At 44.5% G+C, this 17,856-nt stretch overlaps 1 protein-coding gene across 1 annotated transcript in view; it reads left to right on the top strand.

The window, feature by feature from the left end:
* Positions 1-437: 437 nt before the first annotated feature.
* efna3b (ephrin-A3b) overlaps positions 438-17,856 on the top strand; it is a 60,263-nt gene continuing 42,844 nt past the window's right edge. Inside the window, exons 1-2 of the mRNA XM_070966757.1 lie at positions 438-865; positions 1,147-1,359. Of these exons, the coding sequence (XP_070822858.1) occupies positions 1,250-1,359 (110 nt within the window). The 5' untranslated portion in view covers positions 438-865; positions 1,147-1,249. The remainder of the gene's footprint in view (positions 866-1,146; positions 1,360-17,856) is intronic.

Genomic DNA, 17,856 nt, shown 5'->3' with positions numbered 1-17,856 from the left:
TGTATTAGACTGACTTACAGTGTCTGGAGATCCAAGCCAGGAGGATCTATGTGTGTGGTGTGTGCGTGAGTCTGTGGCCATATTTTAGCCTTTGTCATAAAAATGCAAAAGTGTGCGTGTGTATGAGTGAGTGTGTCTGGGGAGGTGTGTGTGTGTGTGTGTGTGTGTGTGTGTGGGGGGGGGGGGGGGGGGGGGGGTTAAAAAATAGACCGCAGATGGTGGCTGCAGACGTATCTGGAAGAGGGGGGGATTCAAAGCTTTCTACTTTTACACCGGTACTGGAGGTCGAATAGTTGACTAGAAAAAAAAAAAAAAAAAAAACTTCAAGTCGCAGTGATGCCTGATGCGCTGCGACTCCGCCACAATATTGGAGGAATGCGCTTTTGTCGCTCGCAGGGGGTGGAGTTAGAAAGTGAACGAGCGCTGCCTACCAAACAGAGAGAGGAGGAGGAGAGAAAGAGAGAGGAGAGAGACGGGTGGGCAGGCTGCTCACCGTAAACGATGGTTGTCGGATAGAGTCTTGAAGACCTAATGAAACTGGCTGCTTGAATTGTTTGCAGTGATCACAGAGCGCAGCAGCCCGGCGTGCGTTGCATCCCCCGGATCCTTGGAAGGAAAAAAAAAAAAAAGAAACTGCAGCAAGATAAGAAGAACAGTTTATAAAAGAAGAGGACTTGCTTAATAATATTTCACCATCATTTTTCCACCTTTCATTTTTCCTCCTGTAAGCCTTTTCACGCCAGCTGCACGCAACTCTTTCCCAGCGGACAGGACCGTCTCATGCCCGGAGGGAGAGCGACCTCCCGCTTGGACCCAATACCGGCCTCCCACACTCCTCTGACGGACTCAGAAGCAGCAGTTCCCGGTGAGAAGAGAGGACCGGGCGCAGGCATAAAGGGGACCCGCTCTTAAGGACTTCCACAAACCCTCTTGTTTGAAGCCCAAGGATTTGTTAGCGAGGGAGGGGGTTCGCAGTGTACTGGTTTATGTGGGAACGGAGGGGGGGGGGGGGGGGGGGGGGGGGACCCACACACCACAATAGACTTTGAGTTTTACAACAGTTATTAAGCAGAGCTTGCAGTCTTTGACCGTATCCGTTTGTATGCATGCATGAAGCTTTTGTTTTCCCCCTCTCCCGTCTGCTAGGCATTTGCTGGGATGTTTGAGTCGCGTTGTGTGGTGGGGTGAAGGGACCGAGAGAGTGGCCGGAGAGACCAAAGGGACGGAGGCCGAGCGAGGAGCCGGGAGCATGGCTCTGGTAGCGCTGTCTCTCTGGGTGCTAACGAGTCTCACCTGGGCGGAGCTGCTCCAGGTGTCAGCCAACAGGCATTCCGTGTACTGGAACAGCTCCAACATACAGTAAGAACCCCTCTGCTCCCCATGTTTATCACTGTTTGAATGCCATTTCCTCTGATCTCTCTATTCTACTCCTGGTCAAGGGGGGGAATCGTCCTGATGTGCACCCCCCCCCCCCCCCCCCCCCCCCCCACCCCCGCTGTCAGGTTCACACCATCACACTTTCAATCCATCACTGGTTTGTTGCTTTTTGAGCTTCGCTTGATTGTGCCTCTGTAACGCTTAAGCAGGATTGTAGCAGCCACCTCTTCTTGTCTGTATCTTTCTGTTAAGAAAAATCTATTTAAACAGACATCTCAGGTTTCTCTGCTATTTTTGAGTCTCCGACTGCTCTGTCAGACCCCTACTGTGAAGTCAAGGTGGCTCCAGACCGTCTTTTCGACACCTTCACTTGCACGGCTGGTCGGACATGTTTAGTTTATGTGCCTCAGTCCAGCGCCAGTCAGTGCATATTACTATTTATTCAAAGGCTTCCCTCCTTTTCTCTCCCCTCTCCTCTGCCTTCAGCCATGCATGGTCGGGGAGCAGAGAGAAAAGGAGGAGAATCACATGTGATTCTCTTGCCTTCCTCTCTGTCTTTCAGGGCTCTTTCTCTGTCTTCTCCTCTATCTGGTTCAATTAGGAGCACTTCTTCATCCTGACCCCATTGTGTTGTAGCAGTGTCACTATTCAATCTCTCCTTCTCGCTCCCTCTCCAACTTGCTCTCTCCTTCTATCCCTCTCTAACCCCCTTTCTTGTTTACACTCAGTCCGCTGGCCTTTTTGTTATCCTTCTAATCCCTCGCTCCTCGCCTCTATCTCGATTCAAGTGAAAAAGCTTCTTTCTCCCCTCTCTCTCTTTTTGAAAGCTGCCTTTCTGATACTGTCCTTGTGAGTCCATGGCTCTGCTGCTGGATCCGTAAGAATGTAGCGCCGGTCTGCAGCGACTCACTGTAGGCCAGGTTTATGTTGTATTAGCTGCGTTTCAACATGTCCTAATCTGTGCATCCTCCTTTCATTTGCTACACTCACAGGCGCTTCCTCTCCCATCTAAAAAAATGTAGCTAAAATACTGTTAATTTGCAACTGAATGCCAGATTTGAATGAAATACTGGCTGATTTTTAGGATTTCATTTCACTGAGAAAATCCGCAGGTTGTGTGATTTCGTGGAGTTTGATTTTTTCAGCAACGGCACAAAATAATGGATGGATCAACCCAAATTTTTAGGCCTCAGAGTTGCACAACAGCGCATGTCAGACACTAACACACACCTTCCTTTCGCTCTCCATCTTGCAGTGAAGTGTAAGCTATATTTCAGCTACCAGGCGTCATCTCAGAACATCTCAGCTTGTGGTATTTACCTCTTCAGCAGAATTTACCGGGCTCCTAAGATGAGCAGTACAGTAGCTCACACTTTATGACTGCACTTATTAAAGACGTAAACAATATGAAAAGTCAGGAAGTACACTGTTGTTTTTGCAGGCAGGGGATCGATGTTTCTGTCCGCCGACAATAACTTCTAGGCCAATGATTTTAGTTTACAGCGTGAAATAAAACTGTGAGAGGCGAGTGAATTTATGCCTCACAACAGAATTAGTATACATGAAGTACTGCGTAAAGTAATAGGAGCGGAAAACATAAGGTTATTGGTTGTGGTATGATACTGTAAACAATATTAGTTTTCCTGAATGTGAGAAAATTGTTTCCGCGCATTTTAGAGAAACTAACTCTGCCTGTGCATTTGCTGCTAATGCATTTCAGCTGATATTTTTCTGCAGCTCTCACTGTGGAGGGTGCTCATTTTCAATTTCTCCACCTTTTTTTTTTTGCTCCGTAATAATTCGATAATGAATGCTAATGAAATTCCACCTTCGGTTTTCATATCAGAGACAGAAGTTGATTTAGATAAAAATGTGGGAAAAGCGCTCAAAGGCATAAAGGGAAAGGGAAGGAGTGACCCCGGCACAATCAGCTCCATGGAACATGAGCAGTTTTAACCTTGGTTTTTACTTAATTAAGCAATTTGTAAGGCGCTTTTTGCTGCATGTTCAGACTGTGTGCTGTTAGCTTAAAAAAGAAAAAAAAGAAAAGCTGCAGTTGATTTTTCAGACCAAGCAGTGGGAGGAATAAAGCAGTCTGGAGCAGCCTAACCTTTAACCTGACCGTCCGGGACCTGAGCACTGCAGAGCCCCGCAGTCTCTCCTCTCTCCACACGTTCACTGCCAATACGCTTTTCATCCCAGCGGCAGAATATTCTTAGCCCCTGCAGTGTGAGTCTTAGTGTGTGTGTCTTTTATGAAAGACTGCGGTTAATTAAGGAACCCTGCATCTCAGCGGACCTGCCTCATCCCTGATCTTCCCATCTCCCTCTCTTTCCCAGTTCACACATACACAATGACAGCGTATGAGAGGTGAGCGGGGATAACTTTTTCAATTCAGCCAATTGAATTAGGAGACAAACGGGCCATGGTCAGTGGCACACAAAAGACAGATAAACCGCAGGATAACCTGTCTAATCTACTCTTTCATACACTTCTGAGACATTTTTCAACGGCACAGATCCCATTTCCTGCATTTATTTTAATCTCTGCACTCAGCACCACAACATCCAACATTTGTAGGCTTGGCTGGCGTGTCTCTAGCCGTTGGCAATCAGCCTCTCTGGAGTTTCTCTAACTCACAGTGCAGTGTGGAGGTTTAGAAGGCCAATAATAAGCTGTAGTATAGCTGTCAGTTTGAGTGGTAAACACATTGTAAAGCCTCAGGACCCTGCAGTTTCTCAGCCAGCTTCTGACCCCGAGCCTCTCATCAACCACAGGAGACAGGCTGAGACCGTTACCAAGGACTGACTCCTTCACCTACACGCATACACGCATGCACAAACATGCGTCCATGTGCACATGCCAGCATGCTCACATGTAAGTGCACACAAACACACACACACGTTCCCGCTGTGTACTTTTTATTTTTCACTCCGAGAAGAAGGATCATTTCCTGCGTGTGCGTCTTGCACAAAGGCTGTTGCCACTGCCTATCAGTCACTTGTCACTGATATCCCTGGGCATGAATGTGCGTATAATGGCGTGCGTTTTAGTGTGTGTGAATGTGTGTGTGTTTGCCCTGTTACAGACGTCTCTGTTCATTGATGGGTGACCGAAACAAAAACAAATCCATCAGTCCGTTAAATCACACATTATCTTCCACCACCTGGCAATTAACCACCGCTGTGAGTGTGTGTGTGCAAACGAGTGTGTGTCTGCATATACTTTACATGTGTATGTGTGTAATCTAATAATGCAGCAGTTAACCGTTTTGCATAATAGATATCTGGTGATATCTCTTAATTTATCAGTGCTATATTTCGGAAGCGATTAGGTTGCGAATAAACAAACGCAGAAGCAGTTCTAGACAGCATTTTTGTGTATGTTTGCATCTGTGTGTGTGTTAGTACCAATGTCACCTCAACATATGTCACTGGAATGAAGCCAGCTGTCGCAAGCAGAATTCGCCTCTCATATAAATGCACATGCGTATGTGTGGTAATCGATGCTGAGGTGGAACTTGTTTTATATTCATCCAGCTCGTCAGAGTGTGCAGAGACACGTCACGCAGGGCGGGAGAGAAATAATGCAAGAACATGAGAAGAGAGAGAGAAATGCTATGGGACTGGTTAGAGGAGAGAGGACGTCAGGAAGAATACAGATGAATTTTGTGTTGAATTATAATCGAGTAGGGGGAGGAGGGTCATCATAACAATGATAATAATGCTTGGCCAGTGCCCTGATCCACACACTGAGTTCTCACAGTGGACACCACAACACAGGCCCAGTTTGTGTGTGTGTGTGTGTGTGTGCACGCGTGTGAGAGAGGGAAACGTAGACGCAGACGAGAGGATTAAGCAGGCCAATCAACCATCCCCTTGACAGCAACACAAACCTATCTGTCTCCCAGCCCCACTTAGGACAACAACATTTACATTTATGAATATGTGCACAAAGGAGAGTATTACTCACTCACTATCACAAGGAGCGAGGCCCGCTTGTGTGTGCGTGCGCGTGCCCATGTGTGTACAACCCATCCATCATACGCGGCTGCTCTGCTGCTATGTCTCCCAGCCACAACTGGGATGTGTGTATGTGCACGTGCACACGCGGAGAGAAGCTCACACACACAGGCTCAGTGATCATCGTAACAGCTATAGAGACACAGTGATCAGACTGTTCATTAGTAACAAATAATAAGGCCTCACAGTGCACAGGTGAATGGATTCTGGTTTGCGCAGCGATGTGTGGGTGTGAAAGTGTGTGTGTGGTGTGCAGACACTTGCACATAGACGTCATTAATTAAAAGCAATAGGGAACACCTGTGTGATGGATGACTACTGTTTGCATAATAAGATCCAGTGGTCTCTCTCTCGCTCTCTCTTGCTGTTGCTCTCTCTCTGTGTGCGAGTGTAGGAGTAAATAATTTTTTCTGATTGGACAGGTATTGTCTGGTAGGTGAGCCGAGTAATAAGGGACATGTAACAAGAAAGGAGGAAAAGAAATGAATTCTTTTCTCTTCCTCTGTCTTTTTTTCCCCCTCTTTGGGGATGAGCTAGATCTCAGGAGTGTGCTCCCACCTCTCTGTTCTTCTCTCATCCTCCAATTGTCTGATGGGAAAGCACTCTTGGGGTGGTGGTATTTTGGGAGCTGTGTGGTTTAATGTGACTGTTGTGAGACTCCTTATCTGTCAAATGAACTCGGACTGAATTTTTCCAGAGCTGCAAAGCGTGTTGCCTTTTTTTGAGGCCTGGTTTTCCCCTCACCTCACCTCACCCACACTTTTCTTTCCTTCTCACCGCTCTTCCCCTCTCCTTTTATACACTGAGGTTTTGACCAAAGCCACTCCAACCTCTCCAGACCCTACACACGCACACAGACGCACACACACACACACACACATTGATCTTGAGAAAAAGACAAGCCTGAAATATCGAGCCCAGCCTGTTTCTCTACATCTCTTGATTGGCTCTTTCATTTCCTCAAACGCTGTTTCGCTTACATGATCGACTAATCGGAAGCATTGCTGTGAAAATGGAGTATTGATGCTCAGCGTTCGTGCTTGCCCAGTCTTGAATCAAATGCTAACTGGTCACTGTAATGGTTTGGACTCAAAGGATGCAAGTTCTTAGAGATTTTAGGGATGCAGCTCTGCCAAGAACAAGCTGATATGAGAGTCAGACCTAGTTGAGCAATTCTGATCAAGCCTGACACAAAGTAAGGCTCTTACAGGTATAAATGCCTGGCCAGGATTGGTATTGATTTAAGTGGCTGCTTATTCCGTGCTGGTTGCTCGGTGGTTTGCAGAGACACTTTGCAGACTCTATTTATCAAGCCTTTCACAGTGATTGCGAGGAATTGCTCTGAATGGTTGTCTACAACTAAAAAACGCTCCTAAACCTCAGAGTACGATTAAAGCGTTCTGTTAATAACAAACTTAGCAAGGCAAAGCCCCTCAAAGACGTTAATCGTTAGAAGTTAATCTGCAGGGTTTCAATGGATTCAACACATTCGCAACAATGGTCAGATGATGCCGATGCAGTCGGTCGAAGCAGGAAGTTGAAAATGAAATACAGACAATAGCATCACTGCCAGTGTTTCCCACAGGTTGAGAATTTATTTTTGGTAGTGAACCTCCAGGGAGGTGGAGGTGTAGCGTGGTGGGCTGCAGTGAATTCACAAGCTAAGAACTGAACATGAATGCAGACTTTTCAGCCGATGCTCAATTTCGCCCGCATTTTCACACAAACTTCAACAGGAAGAATGATAAACACAGCAATGCAAAGACAGCTGTTTGAGTGGGCGGGAATCTATTCGGATGGGTCAGACATATATGAATTATGCATGAGAAGTGTTGACTTGTATGACAACCTACTTATGAACAAGTAAAAGCCAAAACATATTTTTCTTGCACTGACAAACACGACTCAGAAATGACTCCGTTTAACACTGTGTGTTAAAAGAACTCCTGTGAAAAGTGAATGTGCGTTGGTTAAAATAATAATAATGTCACTGCCACAGTCTGTTTTATGGTCTGTGCACATCTGTGTGTCATTTGGTTAAAACAGCATCATCAACATAATGTGGGATGTATTTCCTAAAATGTGTCCTTATCAATGTTTGGACCATTGATTTATGTGATTCATGACATTGACAAATCCCCAAAAGCCACAAATTTATGCGAAATGCTTTGTAATCACATCTAATGTCAGGGAAGTGTGTGGCATTGGAGCTTTGAGGTTCAGACAGTACGTACGCAGTTGTTATGTCCCGTGTGATTGCTGTACTTCTTTGTTTTTTGATAAAGCGTGAATGGCATGTTTGGATCGCAGACAAAATCAGTCACAGTAAATCTGACTTATTGGATCCAGTCTCTATCTTTGAATATCTCTCAGAATGACTTATGTTGATTGAAATCAAATGTTTAATATTTCCACATCTGCTGAAGTGCGCTTGCATGCTCATAATATCATTTGCCACCTGCTGGGGACCCCTAACAGCTTTGAGCAGCTGCAGCTCAACAAAATCCTGGAGCAGACAGGATGACGTTTCCCTGTTTAAAAAGATGATAAAATGGTTTTATCTCTATGCCTAAAAGGATGACCCGATATCGCCATCTCAGTATATCTCTGCTCTGAGACTTTGCACCAGTTAGGACTGGTTTCCTAATCAGCAATGCTGGAAAAGTATGTTTCCATGCTTGGTTCTTGTGTGGACTTCGATGTGCCTCAGTTGTACACCTGCTTGGAACAACACGCCACCCGTTACATTGGACAGAGTCTAAATTACCCAAAGGCGTGACAGAGAGTGTGAGCGATTGCTCTCCTCTTGACGTTCTTTGTGTTGAGGCCACTGTATGCTCTCTCAGAAGTGCTGTTTGGACAGTCTGAAAATGATGAAAAGCCGCTCTCAGGTGTTTGGACAAGACAGGCCCAAGTCGCCCAATTATTGTAACTTTCCCAAACCGAGAAGCTGACAGCCACACCTGTGTTCTGGCCAGGTGCACAGGTGTGAAAATGGGGTGAGCTCCAAATGTGGTGCAGATTCCCTTCTGCGTTCCCGCCACTGTCCACGCTCACTGTTTAACCGTACCGTCACTCCCCCGTTGGCAGCAGCCGTTGCTTCATGTATTTGAGTCACAGTGACGCTGCTCTGCTTCAGGAATGGTGGCTGCATGTGCGCCGCCTGGAAACACCATCTTTTATTGTCTCTGGCCTGTCTCTTATTCTATTCTTCCACTTTACAGTTGTCTCCTCTGTGTAATCTAGCTTCTCACCCACCTCTCTGTACTCTCGAAATGTCAAACTTGAATTTTTTTGACGTGATTTATGAGGCCTCACCTCTTTTGAGAGAGTACATTTTAGCCTTTTGATAAACAGGTTACCTGTCCTCTGTTCACTCCACCATTCACTCAGAATATGAATGAGCAGCTATGAATGATTGTAGACTAAAGCCGCGGTTCCGCCACAGGAACTTTCCCCAGGGACTAGTAACCTATGGAGGAACTCAGTTTGTTTCCACTGCAGTGACCAGGGTCTAAATTAAGTTGCGAGGACATAATTTATCTCCTCAAAAAGCGCCAGCTTGTCGGTTTGTTTTTTTCTGAAGGTACGGGAACTTTGAGCGCGGCTGCATTTTTAAAAATGTGTCCAGTTTACTCTTCATTTTTGCTTTAACACATCAATGTGGAGTTACAGAAGAAAGCGTATGACAGATGGACCTTGTTGTATAGTCACATGGAAAAATGTTGTGTAAAAACACGTCAGCGGACTAAATTGCCTTCATGGTTCTTTAGGCTGTGATGGAAACACAGACAACAATGGGCTGAAGGAACTGTGCAGTCCTTGATAGGTTGTTCCTGGGACTAAAGGTTCCAGGTGCTATGGGTGGAAACGTGCCTTAATAGATATACATCGCATACCTTTTTGGGACCATATCATTAAACAGTAAAGAGCCGTTTTACACTGACTTTTGTTTACATTTCGAAATACAAAGTCAAACTCATCAATACTGGCTTCTCCATTGGTGATTTCAAGATGTTTGGTGGCCTGTGTTCACTGCGCTGCGTAAGCCTGAGGTAATCTGGGGACAGTGCCTGATGGGCAATTTAAAGGCATAGAGAGGAAATGTAGCGCTCCCAAATTAAATTAAATAGTGACAGTCTAGTGACACTAAAAAGATCTTTTCAGGACAGCTTGGATCTCACCGCCGAATTCTCAGAAATCACATTGCAAAAAGAAGAGGAGCCATGCCAGAGTCACGCGGTGCTCGTGCTGAGTTAAGAACGCCGGCTGAGGTGGACGAATCGCTTTTTTTCTTGACAGCCAAATTATTGAATGACCGTCTTCCCTTGTTATCTGCACATTTTAGGCAAAATGTGGGGTGAAACAAGAAGTTATCTTTCCCACCCATGTGTTAAATTTGAACAAATTGTCCACAGAGAACAAATCCCACAGCGATGGGCTGGAGGCAGTGCACATAAACACTCACACATACGCACTCAGACACACACGTTCGATGTTGTTGTTGATATTAACATTATTCTCTGAGCCGATGCCTAAGCTCCAGCAGTGTAATCAGGTGCTAATAACAAGGCTGTGATGTTTACAAGCTGTTTCAAAGCGCTTTATGTATCTGTGTGTGTGTGTGTGTGTGTGTGTGTGTGTGTGTGTGTGTGTGTGTGTGTGAGTGGGTATTCTCAATGTGATGTCTACTCTCCTCCTCGCCAGCGCTCTTGGGGCTTTGGGGGTACTAATAATGTAGACTGTCAGCTCTTGCGTGCAAACACACACAGACACACGCGCACGCGCAGACACACACACACACACACACACACCAGATGCTCATATGGTGTGTTTGTGATGTGGCTAATGGTAGCAGCGTAGTGGCAGTCTGAGGCCATATGCTGAGCCTGATCACAACAGAGCAAAGTAGTCTAGCGTTAATAAACTCTACTGACATGACAATTAGGAATCCTCCACATAAAGACAATACAGTCACACTCGAAAATGCAGCTGCTTTCATCAAAGACACACAGGCACACACACACTCACACACACCAGGAATCAACTGTCGGCGGCCAGGAGCAGCTGGGAGGAGAGCCACTGCTTTGGCAGGAGAAGTGTCTATTGTCACTGCTCGCTGTGCACAAGTGACGCTTATTGTTGAGCGTTGATTACGAATATCATCGCTTCATCAAGACAAGCTTCAGATCTGAACTAAAAGCACACAGGAAGGTTTTATTCCGTTTCATTCTGAATGGAGCTTCGCTCGAGCGGGTTTTCATCAGAAACAATTACAGGGAGATATGAGAAAGTCTTGATTATGAAGGTTTGATTTAGCGAGCAGAGAGAAAGAAAAGTCTGGGCCCTCGCTTCAACAAACTGCAGAGGACACAGAATTATGCTTATTCCATCCAGAGAGAGAGAGCGCAGCAGTGAGGGAGAGAGTCTTTAATTGAGGTTTTATCCATTTAAGCTGTCACTAAGAGGCCAACTCTGAAACCTTTTAACCACTCTCCTCTCAGTAATGACACAAATCAGAGAGGAAATGTGTTTGTCGGTGCGAATGTGTGTGTGGGTGCGAGTGTGTTCGCGCGTGTTAGTGTTAGTGAAGCAGGAGGGTAATTATGCGGAAATTGGGAAATGGCTAAGTGAATTATGACCTTGTTTCAGCAGAAGGCTTTAATCAGTCCCAGCCAGGCCAGGGAGAGAGGCAGAAATGTTCGCTACACAAGCACTCTGCTCCTGATGGCAACAGCAGCCAGTCAGTAAAACTGACTGTCAACCAGAGTGAAGCGTCAGTGGAAACCAGTCAGTCAACCAGTCAGTCATATGGGCATATTCAAAAACCAGTGGCAGAAAGCTCATGTGTCATGAAATGGTTATATTCTGTTATTATCGTTTGGTCTGACGTTGTGTAGATACATGCTGTATATCGTGCTCACGTGTTCGTTCGTCGCGTCTCAAATCGCACTCTTTAAGGAAATATTGTGGCAAGCAGCTCTCAGCGATGTCGGCTCTTTAATGCCACTCAACACAGGGGAGAAGAAATCAAATACACAGCAGGAAAACACAGCTGGCGTCAAGAAATATAACAGCCGCCTCACCAATGGTTAAAGATATAAACCAGCACATAAAAGACAATTACCAACATAAAGCACCATGATCTGAGCAGGCACAGGAGCTGCTTTTTGGGAACATAAAACCTTAAACTACTCGGTCCAGCACTTGGCACGATGGGAAATGAGGACTCCGACCATCCAAGACATAACGGGGCGCTCATACCCAAAAGAGGGGCCGCTTCCGTCGCATGGACATGGTTAGGATATGAAACATCTGACACAGAAAACTGTACAAATTACGTCTCAGAGCGGTCCCCACAACAGACTCAAACAGCACGAACCTCTTTGACCACTGACCCAAGAAGCATGTCCAACATACTGAATTGAAAATTTGCACAAAGGTTCAAAATAAAACAAGAAAAATAATCAAATATGAGTAAGAACTTTTTATTTGTGTGTATTCCGTGTGGTCGTTTGATATGAACAATTTGTTCATTGAATTTACACAAAGTGATCTATATTGTGATATGTAGCCCATCATCCAGATGTGAGATTGATCATATCGCACAGCCCTGTTAATGCGGGCAACAATTCAAAACCATCACGCAGTGTATTGACTTTCAGTGTAATTCTATTGTAAAGCATTAGTGCTGCAACGAGCGATTATTTCTGTTATCAATTAATCTGCACATTATCTTTTCAACTAATTAATCAATCGTATAGTATATAAAATGTCAGAAAATCCCATAGCCCAAGGTGACGTCGCCAAGTTGCTTATTTTGTCCAACAACTCCAAAATATCCGGTTTTCTTGAATGTGAGAATGTTTGTTTGATAAATGAGTCTGTTTGCCAAAGTATCGTTCAGTTGTTGCCAATTCATTTTCTGCAGATAATTACTTCAGCTCTGAAGACCATATCCTGTAAATCTGTTGTCTAATGTAATCAAGCAAATTGCAATTAAAAATGAACAACATCAGTTATTTACATTTCTATTTTACAAGAGTTTTGTCTGCTGTAATGTTTAAAGTATGAATATTTAGTAGTAGATCAGTGTATATATAGTAGAAATAATATAGTACATACACAGTACAGCAAGTAACAAATCACATGCTGTGATTTTGATCAGCCAGCGCTGCTTTATTTAGTGTGTCTGAGTCTGCTGACAGTGGTCCTTAGATTTTGTTCTGTTCTTAATATGCAGCTCCCATTTCAAGCAAGATAAAAAATGGATTCTGCATAACGCTGCACGTTTACTTACATGAGGTCTGTTTGCTGCAGGAGGCTGCGTGCCGGATGGAGAGAGGGCTCGCAAATCAGTGGCTTACTTACTTTTTGTCTTTATAGTCCCAGCTGCGGGTTTTATGTTTGTGCGTATACCTAAGTGCACACATTTATGTTAATGGCAGTGTAAGTGCACAAATTGTCTCGAAGCCTCAGTCAGTTTAGCCTTAAACAGCTAAACTGAAAATAACTCGAAACTGTGCTCGAAACAATTTTACAGTGTGCAGTACCTGAAAAGAAAATAAGAGCACGAATGTCATTTAAATATGTTAAAAAAGAACAAATGCGACCCAATGCACACACGCAAAACGCACCCTATGTGATGTTGTTGACTGTTGCACAGAGCGAAGCTGTGTGATGAACAAAAATGGGAAAATTCAGCCAAGCACTACGCTGATCGATGCCAATGCAACGTGTCCTTCTGGTCTCAAACTGGCCATGCTGCCTTTGAAAATGCGCCTTTTTTAATTTTGTCTTTTAATGTTCTGTGTGTGTGTGTGTGTGTGTGTGTGTGTGTGTGTGTGTGTGTGTTTTCGTAACTGCTCAGTTGTGGATGAAGAGTGTGTTTTGCTTGTTCATGTATGAATCGCTCTTGCTGTTCAGACGTGTGTATGGTCAGCAGCATGGCTGTGTGTCAGTGTGTCTCCGAGTGTCTCTGTTGGTTCTGGTCTGGCTGTCTATTTCTGTCAGTGTCGGATCGATGGCGTCCTACAGACACTGCACTCCTCTCCTGAATGTTTCGGCCTGTTCCTCCTCTCTCTCGCCGTGTATCTGCTGCTCTGCCCTCCCTTTCCTCCCTCTACCTCTCTGTCTCTCCTGCCGTTGGCTCGGCTTCTCGGCATCACTTCTTCTTCTTCTCCTCCTCATTGTCCTCCTCTGCATCACTGTGCTACTCTCAAGTCTCTTCAGATCAGACAACGAGCTCTCAGCATGTGTAGGTGTGTGTGTGTGTGCATTATTCTTCATGAGGGATTCCTGTTCTTGGCTTGACATCTTGACCAGTTTATGTGATGTGCTGAATGCCAATATGATGCTGCAGCTCTTCAGAGCTTTTTAAGGCATTTGTATGTCTTTGTCTTTGCCATGTGTGTGAGTGAGGTCTGAAACAATCTCATGACAAACGTATGTATGTCGAGCGTACAGAGAATTAATTGCCAGCGATTTTGATAATCAATGAATAATTTTGAGCAAAATGACTAATATTCATTGGTTCAAGTGTTTCTCATGTGGGGACTTGCTTCTCTCAGGTTTAAATTGTTGAATGTTGGCGTTTTGGACAAAAGCTATTTTAAGATGCCATATTAGGGAGTAGGACACTGGGAAGGGCTGGATAAAAGGTGAAGAAGGTGATATGGCTGAAATCTATTGTGGTTTATTGTAAAGGGGTATATTATTTAAGTTATTTAAGCTAAAATGCCAAACAGAGGCCTCTCGAATCTCAAATGTGAGAATTTGCTTTCTATTAAATCTGTCCAAATGTAATATCTTTTGGATGGCTGGACAGATGTTCAAAAACTAAAATTTAAAATGAAATAAAATATATGGGCTTCACCCAGGGCTCGAGAATTATTGAGAGATTTATTGATAATTAAAAACACGATTTACAGCCTGAAAATGGAATTTTAAAGTGCAGCATTGATATAGATTTCATCGTGGTGCATTTTTGGGGAAAATATCCGCTGAAAGAACCAAAAACCTGCACGGTGTTGATCGCGTCTGCTCGCTTTATTGAAGATGTGTTAGTCATCGGACCGTCAGTATAAACATCGTTAACAAAGTTAGTTCAGGAGATCAGCAGTGTGCAGGATTTGGGGGTTTCGGCAAAGATGCCTCTGTCGACACAATTTTCCAGTGTGCAAGAACATTGTGGTTATTGCTACCTGCTGGAAATTCTATCGATAAATCATATAGAAATGAAATAACCTAAATGAGAAAATCTGTTTGCCTTATCCGCGGAATTAAACAGCTGACAAATCCAGGTGCTTTATCACAGCCATGCAAAAATCCAATACTTCCATAAAGCAATAGACATTGATTTGCAACACTGCTGCAATGGCAATTGACGAATTTCTATTGACTCGCAGTAGATAGTATTGTCTGTTCATCCAACAGTATCTGTGAGATGTAATGTATGTGTGTGTGTGTGTGGGTGGGTGTGTGTGAGCTTCTCTGTCTATACGCGTGATTTCATGTATACCTCCATGTTTTTGGCCCTTGCTGTGCAATTTAGTTATATTTTTTTGTGCACCGACATTCAGGACAGCGGTGTCGTTTTTTGTGTGTGTGTGTACGCTGAACAGAGTCAATGGAGGGAGATAGAATGACGATGGCTGAGAGCTAGCGATGCTTGCTGGCCTCAGTGCTAATAACACCCACGCTGTCTGTAGGCTCTGCTCTCCGTTCCTACGCTTTGAGGCGCAGGAATGTGCTAGCGCTGCTGTAGTAAGACCGCATATGAATGAGTGTTTACTATCTCTCTCAGCCAACTTCTCTCTCCTGCTCGACTATCATGTTTTTTAATGAAAGCGTAAAGTCCGGGGTGGCTGCTGGAGCTGGATACGTACACTGTCTTCATTTCAGTTGCATTATAGGGAGGGAGAAAGAGCGTAGAGGATAGAGGGGGGGTGGAGGATAGTTGGTGGAGGGGTGGTGCATGGAGGATGTGGGGGTTGCAGGGTTGTTGTAATGAATGTACTGCAGTTAAAAAGAATTCTGTGTCACTTCCCGTGAGAGAGAGAAATAAAGGTGGTGGAGGGGGAGAGGGAGATGTGGGAGGAGATGTTGTGAAATAGGATGTGTTGTGTTGATGGAGCAGAGTTCTTCGCAGCTAGGCAAACTCTCCTCCCATCCTAGTATGTGCATTTATGTGTGTGTGTGTGTGTGTGTGTGTGTGTGTGTGTGTGTGTGTGTGTGTGTGTGTGTGTGGAGTGCAGAAAGAAAGCGAAAACGAAGGCATGTGAATGCCCCACAGCCTACAAGCATACCACCCACACACATCACCCACATGTATTAGACCCATACATATGCATACTCTTCATTCTCCACCTCCTCTAACTCTCCATTTTTCCCCTCTGTTTTCCCACTTCCATACATGCACACACACACGCAATCTCTCCATAGCACACACACACGCAGGGAAAACTCGTTTCACGGGGACAATCTCTGTCATTACCTCCTACCGATTCCTCAAGGGAGTACATTGTTATTTTCTTCCAGCCCTGATCAAATAAAGTGTAGAAAAGAGATAACACAGACACACACACACTCCTCCACACATAAACATGTAGGAAAGCACATACCATACACTCCTATGTTTGCCAAACTGTGATTGAATAAAACAGAATGATGACACCCATCCGCCCACTCGCTGTGTGTGTTGTAAATTGTCGCTCACACCACAAACGCTGAGTGCTTTTCCCCCTTGAGGTGAACAGTAAATCCCAGCATATGTATTGCATCACGCGTTGCAATTTTCTACAGTATCAGTCCAGATAATCAAAGGCTCCGTGACACTGTGCTCTTACGGCGGGTAGGGCTGCAGAGATGGAAGTGGATAGGCAGAGAGACCAGTTTAACTCTGCATCAGCCATATCTGTTGGTCTCTGTAGGAGAGAGAAAAGAGACAGAGAGAGCACACAACAAGAAAGACCAGACAGAAAGGAAAAAAAAATCATTGATGGAGGGCGAAGGGGAAGGAGGGGAGGGCACCAAAGAATAGAGAAAGGAGGGCCCTGCAGAACAGTGCTGCCAAAACCGAGGTCAATTGTGATGAAAATGGCCGTTCACATGACCACAATAGCGGCTGAGTGACAGCACTAAAGCGGCATGGACGGGCTTATCCTGATCACTCAGGGCCTTGACTGGGGAAATCACAATGCCCTGGAGATCTGTCCTTTTTGGGCTTGGAGGATCACAGAGCGCCCACGGTCCCAAGCTTTGGCCCTGAAACGTCCCTGACATTAGCATATCAATGCCGTCCCGGCTATTCCGCCAAGGAGCAGGGCGGCTAGCGATAGTGCCTCCCGGTTAGCATCGCCCTGTGCCTTCACAAGGCCATTCAGCGGGGAGTCAATGCTAACTCAATGCTAAGTGTGAATGGGAAGAAGTGTAAGCTCACTCCTGTAGCGTGAACCCATGTCTGGCGATGCATTCAGGCTGGTGTTTGTGTGTGTATATATGAGTCTCTCTGCCTCCCTTTATTTTTGACATTTTCTAGTTCTTCTCAAGTATATTGGTCCACAGGAGTGGATACTGTATGCTAATTTTACCCATTTTTGGCTGTTCTTTTAAGCCAAGTTCCTCTACATCTGCTGGACGACATTTAAGCTTGTGTGAGCCTTTTTGCTTTCTTTTTTATTTTTGAAGGGTAAGAATACTCAAAATATCTTAGTGAGAAAAGAAAAATGGAAATTCGAGCATCTACAATTTCATGACAGCTGACATTTACTGATAAAAATCATGCGTTATGCCTGAAATCTCAAGCATACCTCCTAAATTGACCTTGTGGTAAGATTATTTTCTCAACTGCTGTTTCCGAGGTCCAGAATGAACTCAGCATGGACGATGAATCCTTCAAGTGCTCAGAAAGATGGAAGATCGAAGGTCTACAACTCCTCCTGGACTGGGTTGTGTATAAATCCATTATTAAGTTTGTGTATTGAGTCTTCCTAAGTTCTTAGTAACCACTAAGTAGTTTCACACTAGTGATTTATACGGAGCTGGGTTTCAGCACTAAAAATGTAAGCAATGTCGTGGCCAGATCATTGGTGAGTTGAGTTGTAGCTCTGTCCAATCAAAAGCAGTCAACACTGTAAACAGGAAGTCACTATATTACAAGCTGTAATATAATTCAAAAATAAAACATTTTTTAAGAGTCCAAACAGTATATTAAACGTACATTTATTTTAGTTATATAAAACATATATGCAGAGTTAGTCGTATTCCTACATTTTAAAATGACTGGGATATATCCAATGACGCTGATTTCATTTGTCAGTTATTTTTTGGAGAATTTTACTTTAAATCTTCCCAGTTTATGTCAACATTGAACCGCATTTTGATCAGGCGTCATGCATGTTTTCCTCCATCTGAACTGTTCATACTATTAGTGAGCTATTGTTAGCTTTGTCCGTGG

The sequence above is a fragment of the Chaetodon trifascialis genome, chromosome 7 (genome assembly GCF_039877785.1).
Source record: "Chaetodon trifascialis isolate fChaTrf1 chromosome 7, fChaTrf1.hap1, whole genome shotgun sequence".
Taxonomy (NCBI): domain Eukaryota; kingdom Metazoa; phylum Chordata; class Actinopteri; order Chaetodontiformes; family Chaetodontidae; genus Chaetodon; species Chaetodon trifascialis.
This window is presented reverse-complemented; position numbering and strand designations above follow the sequence as displayed.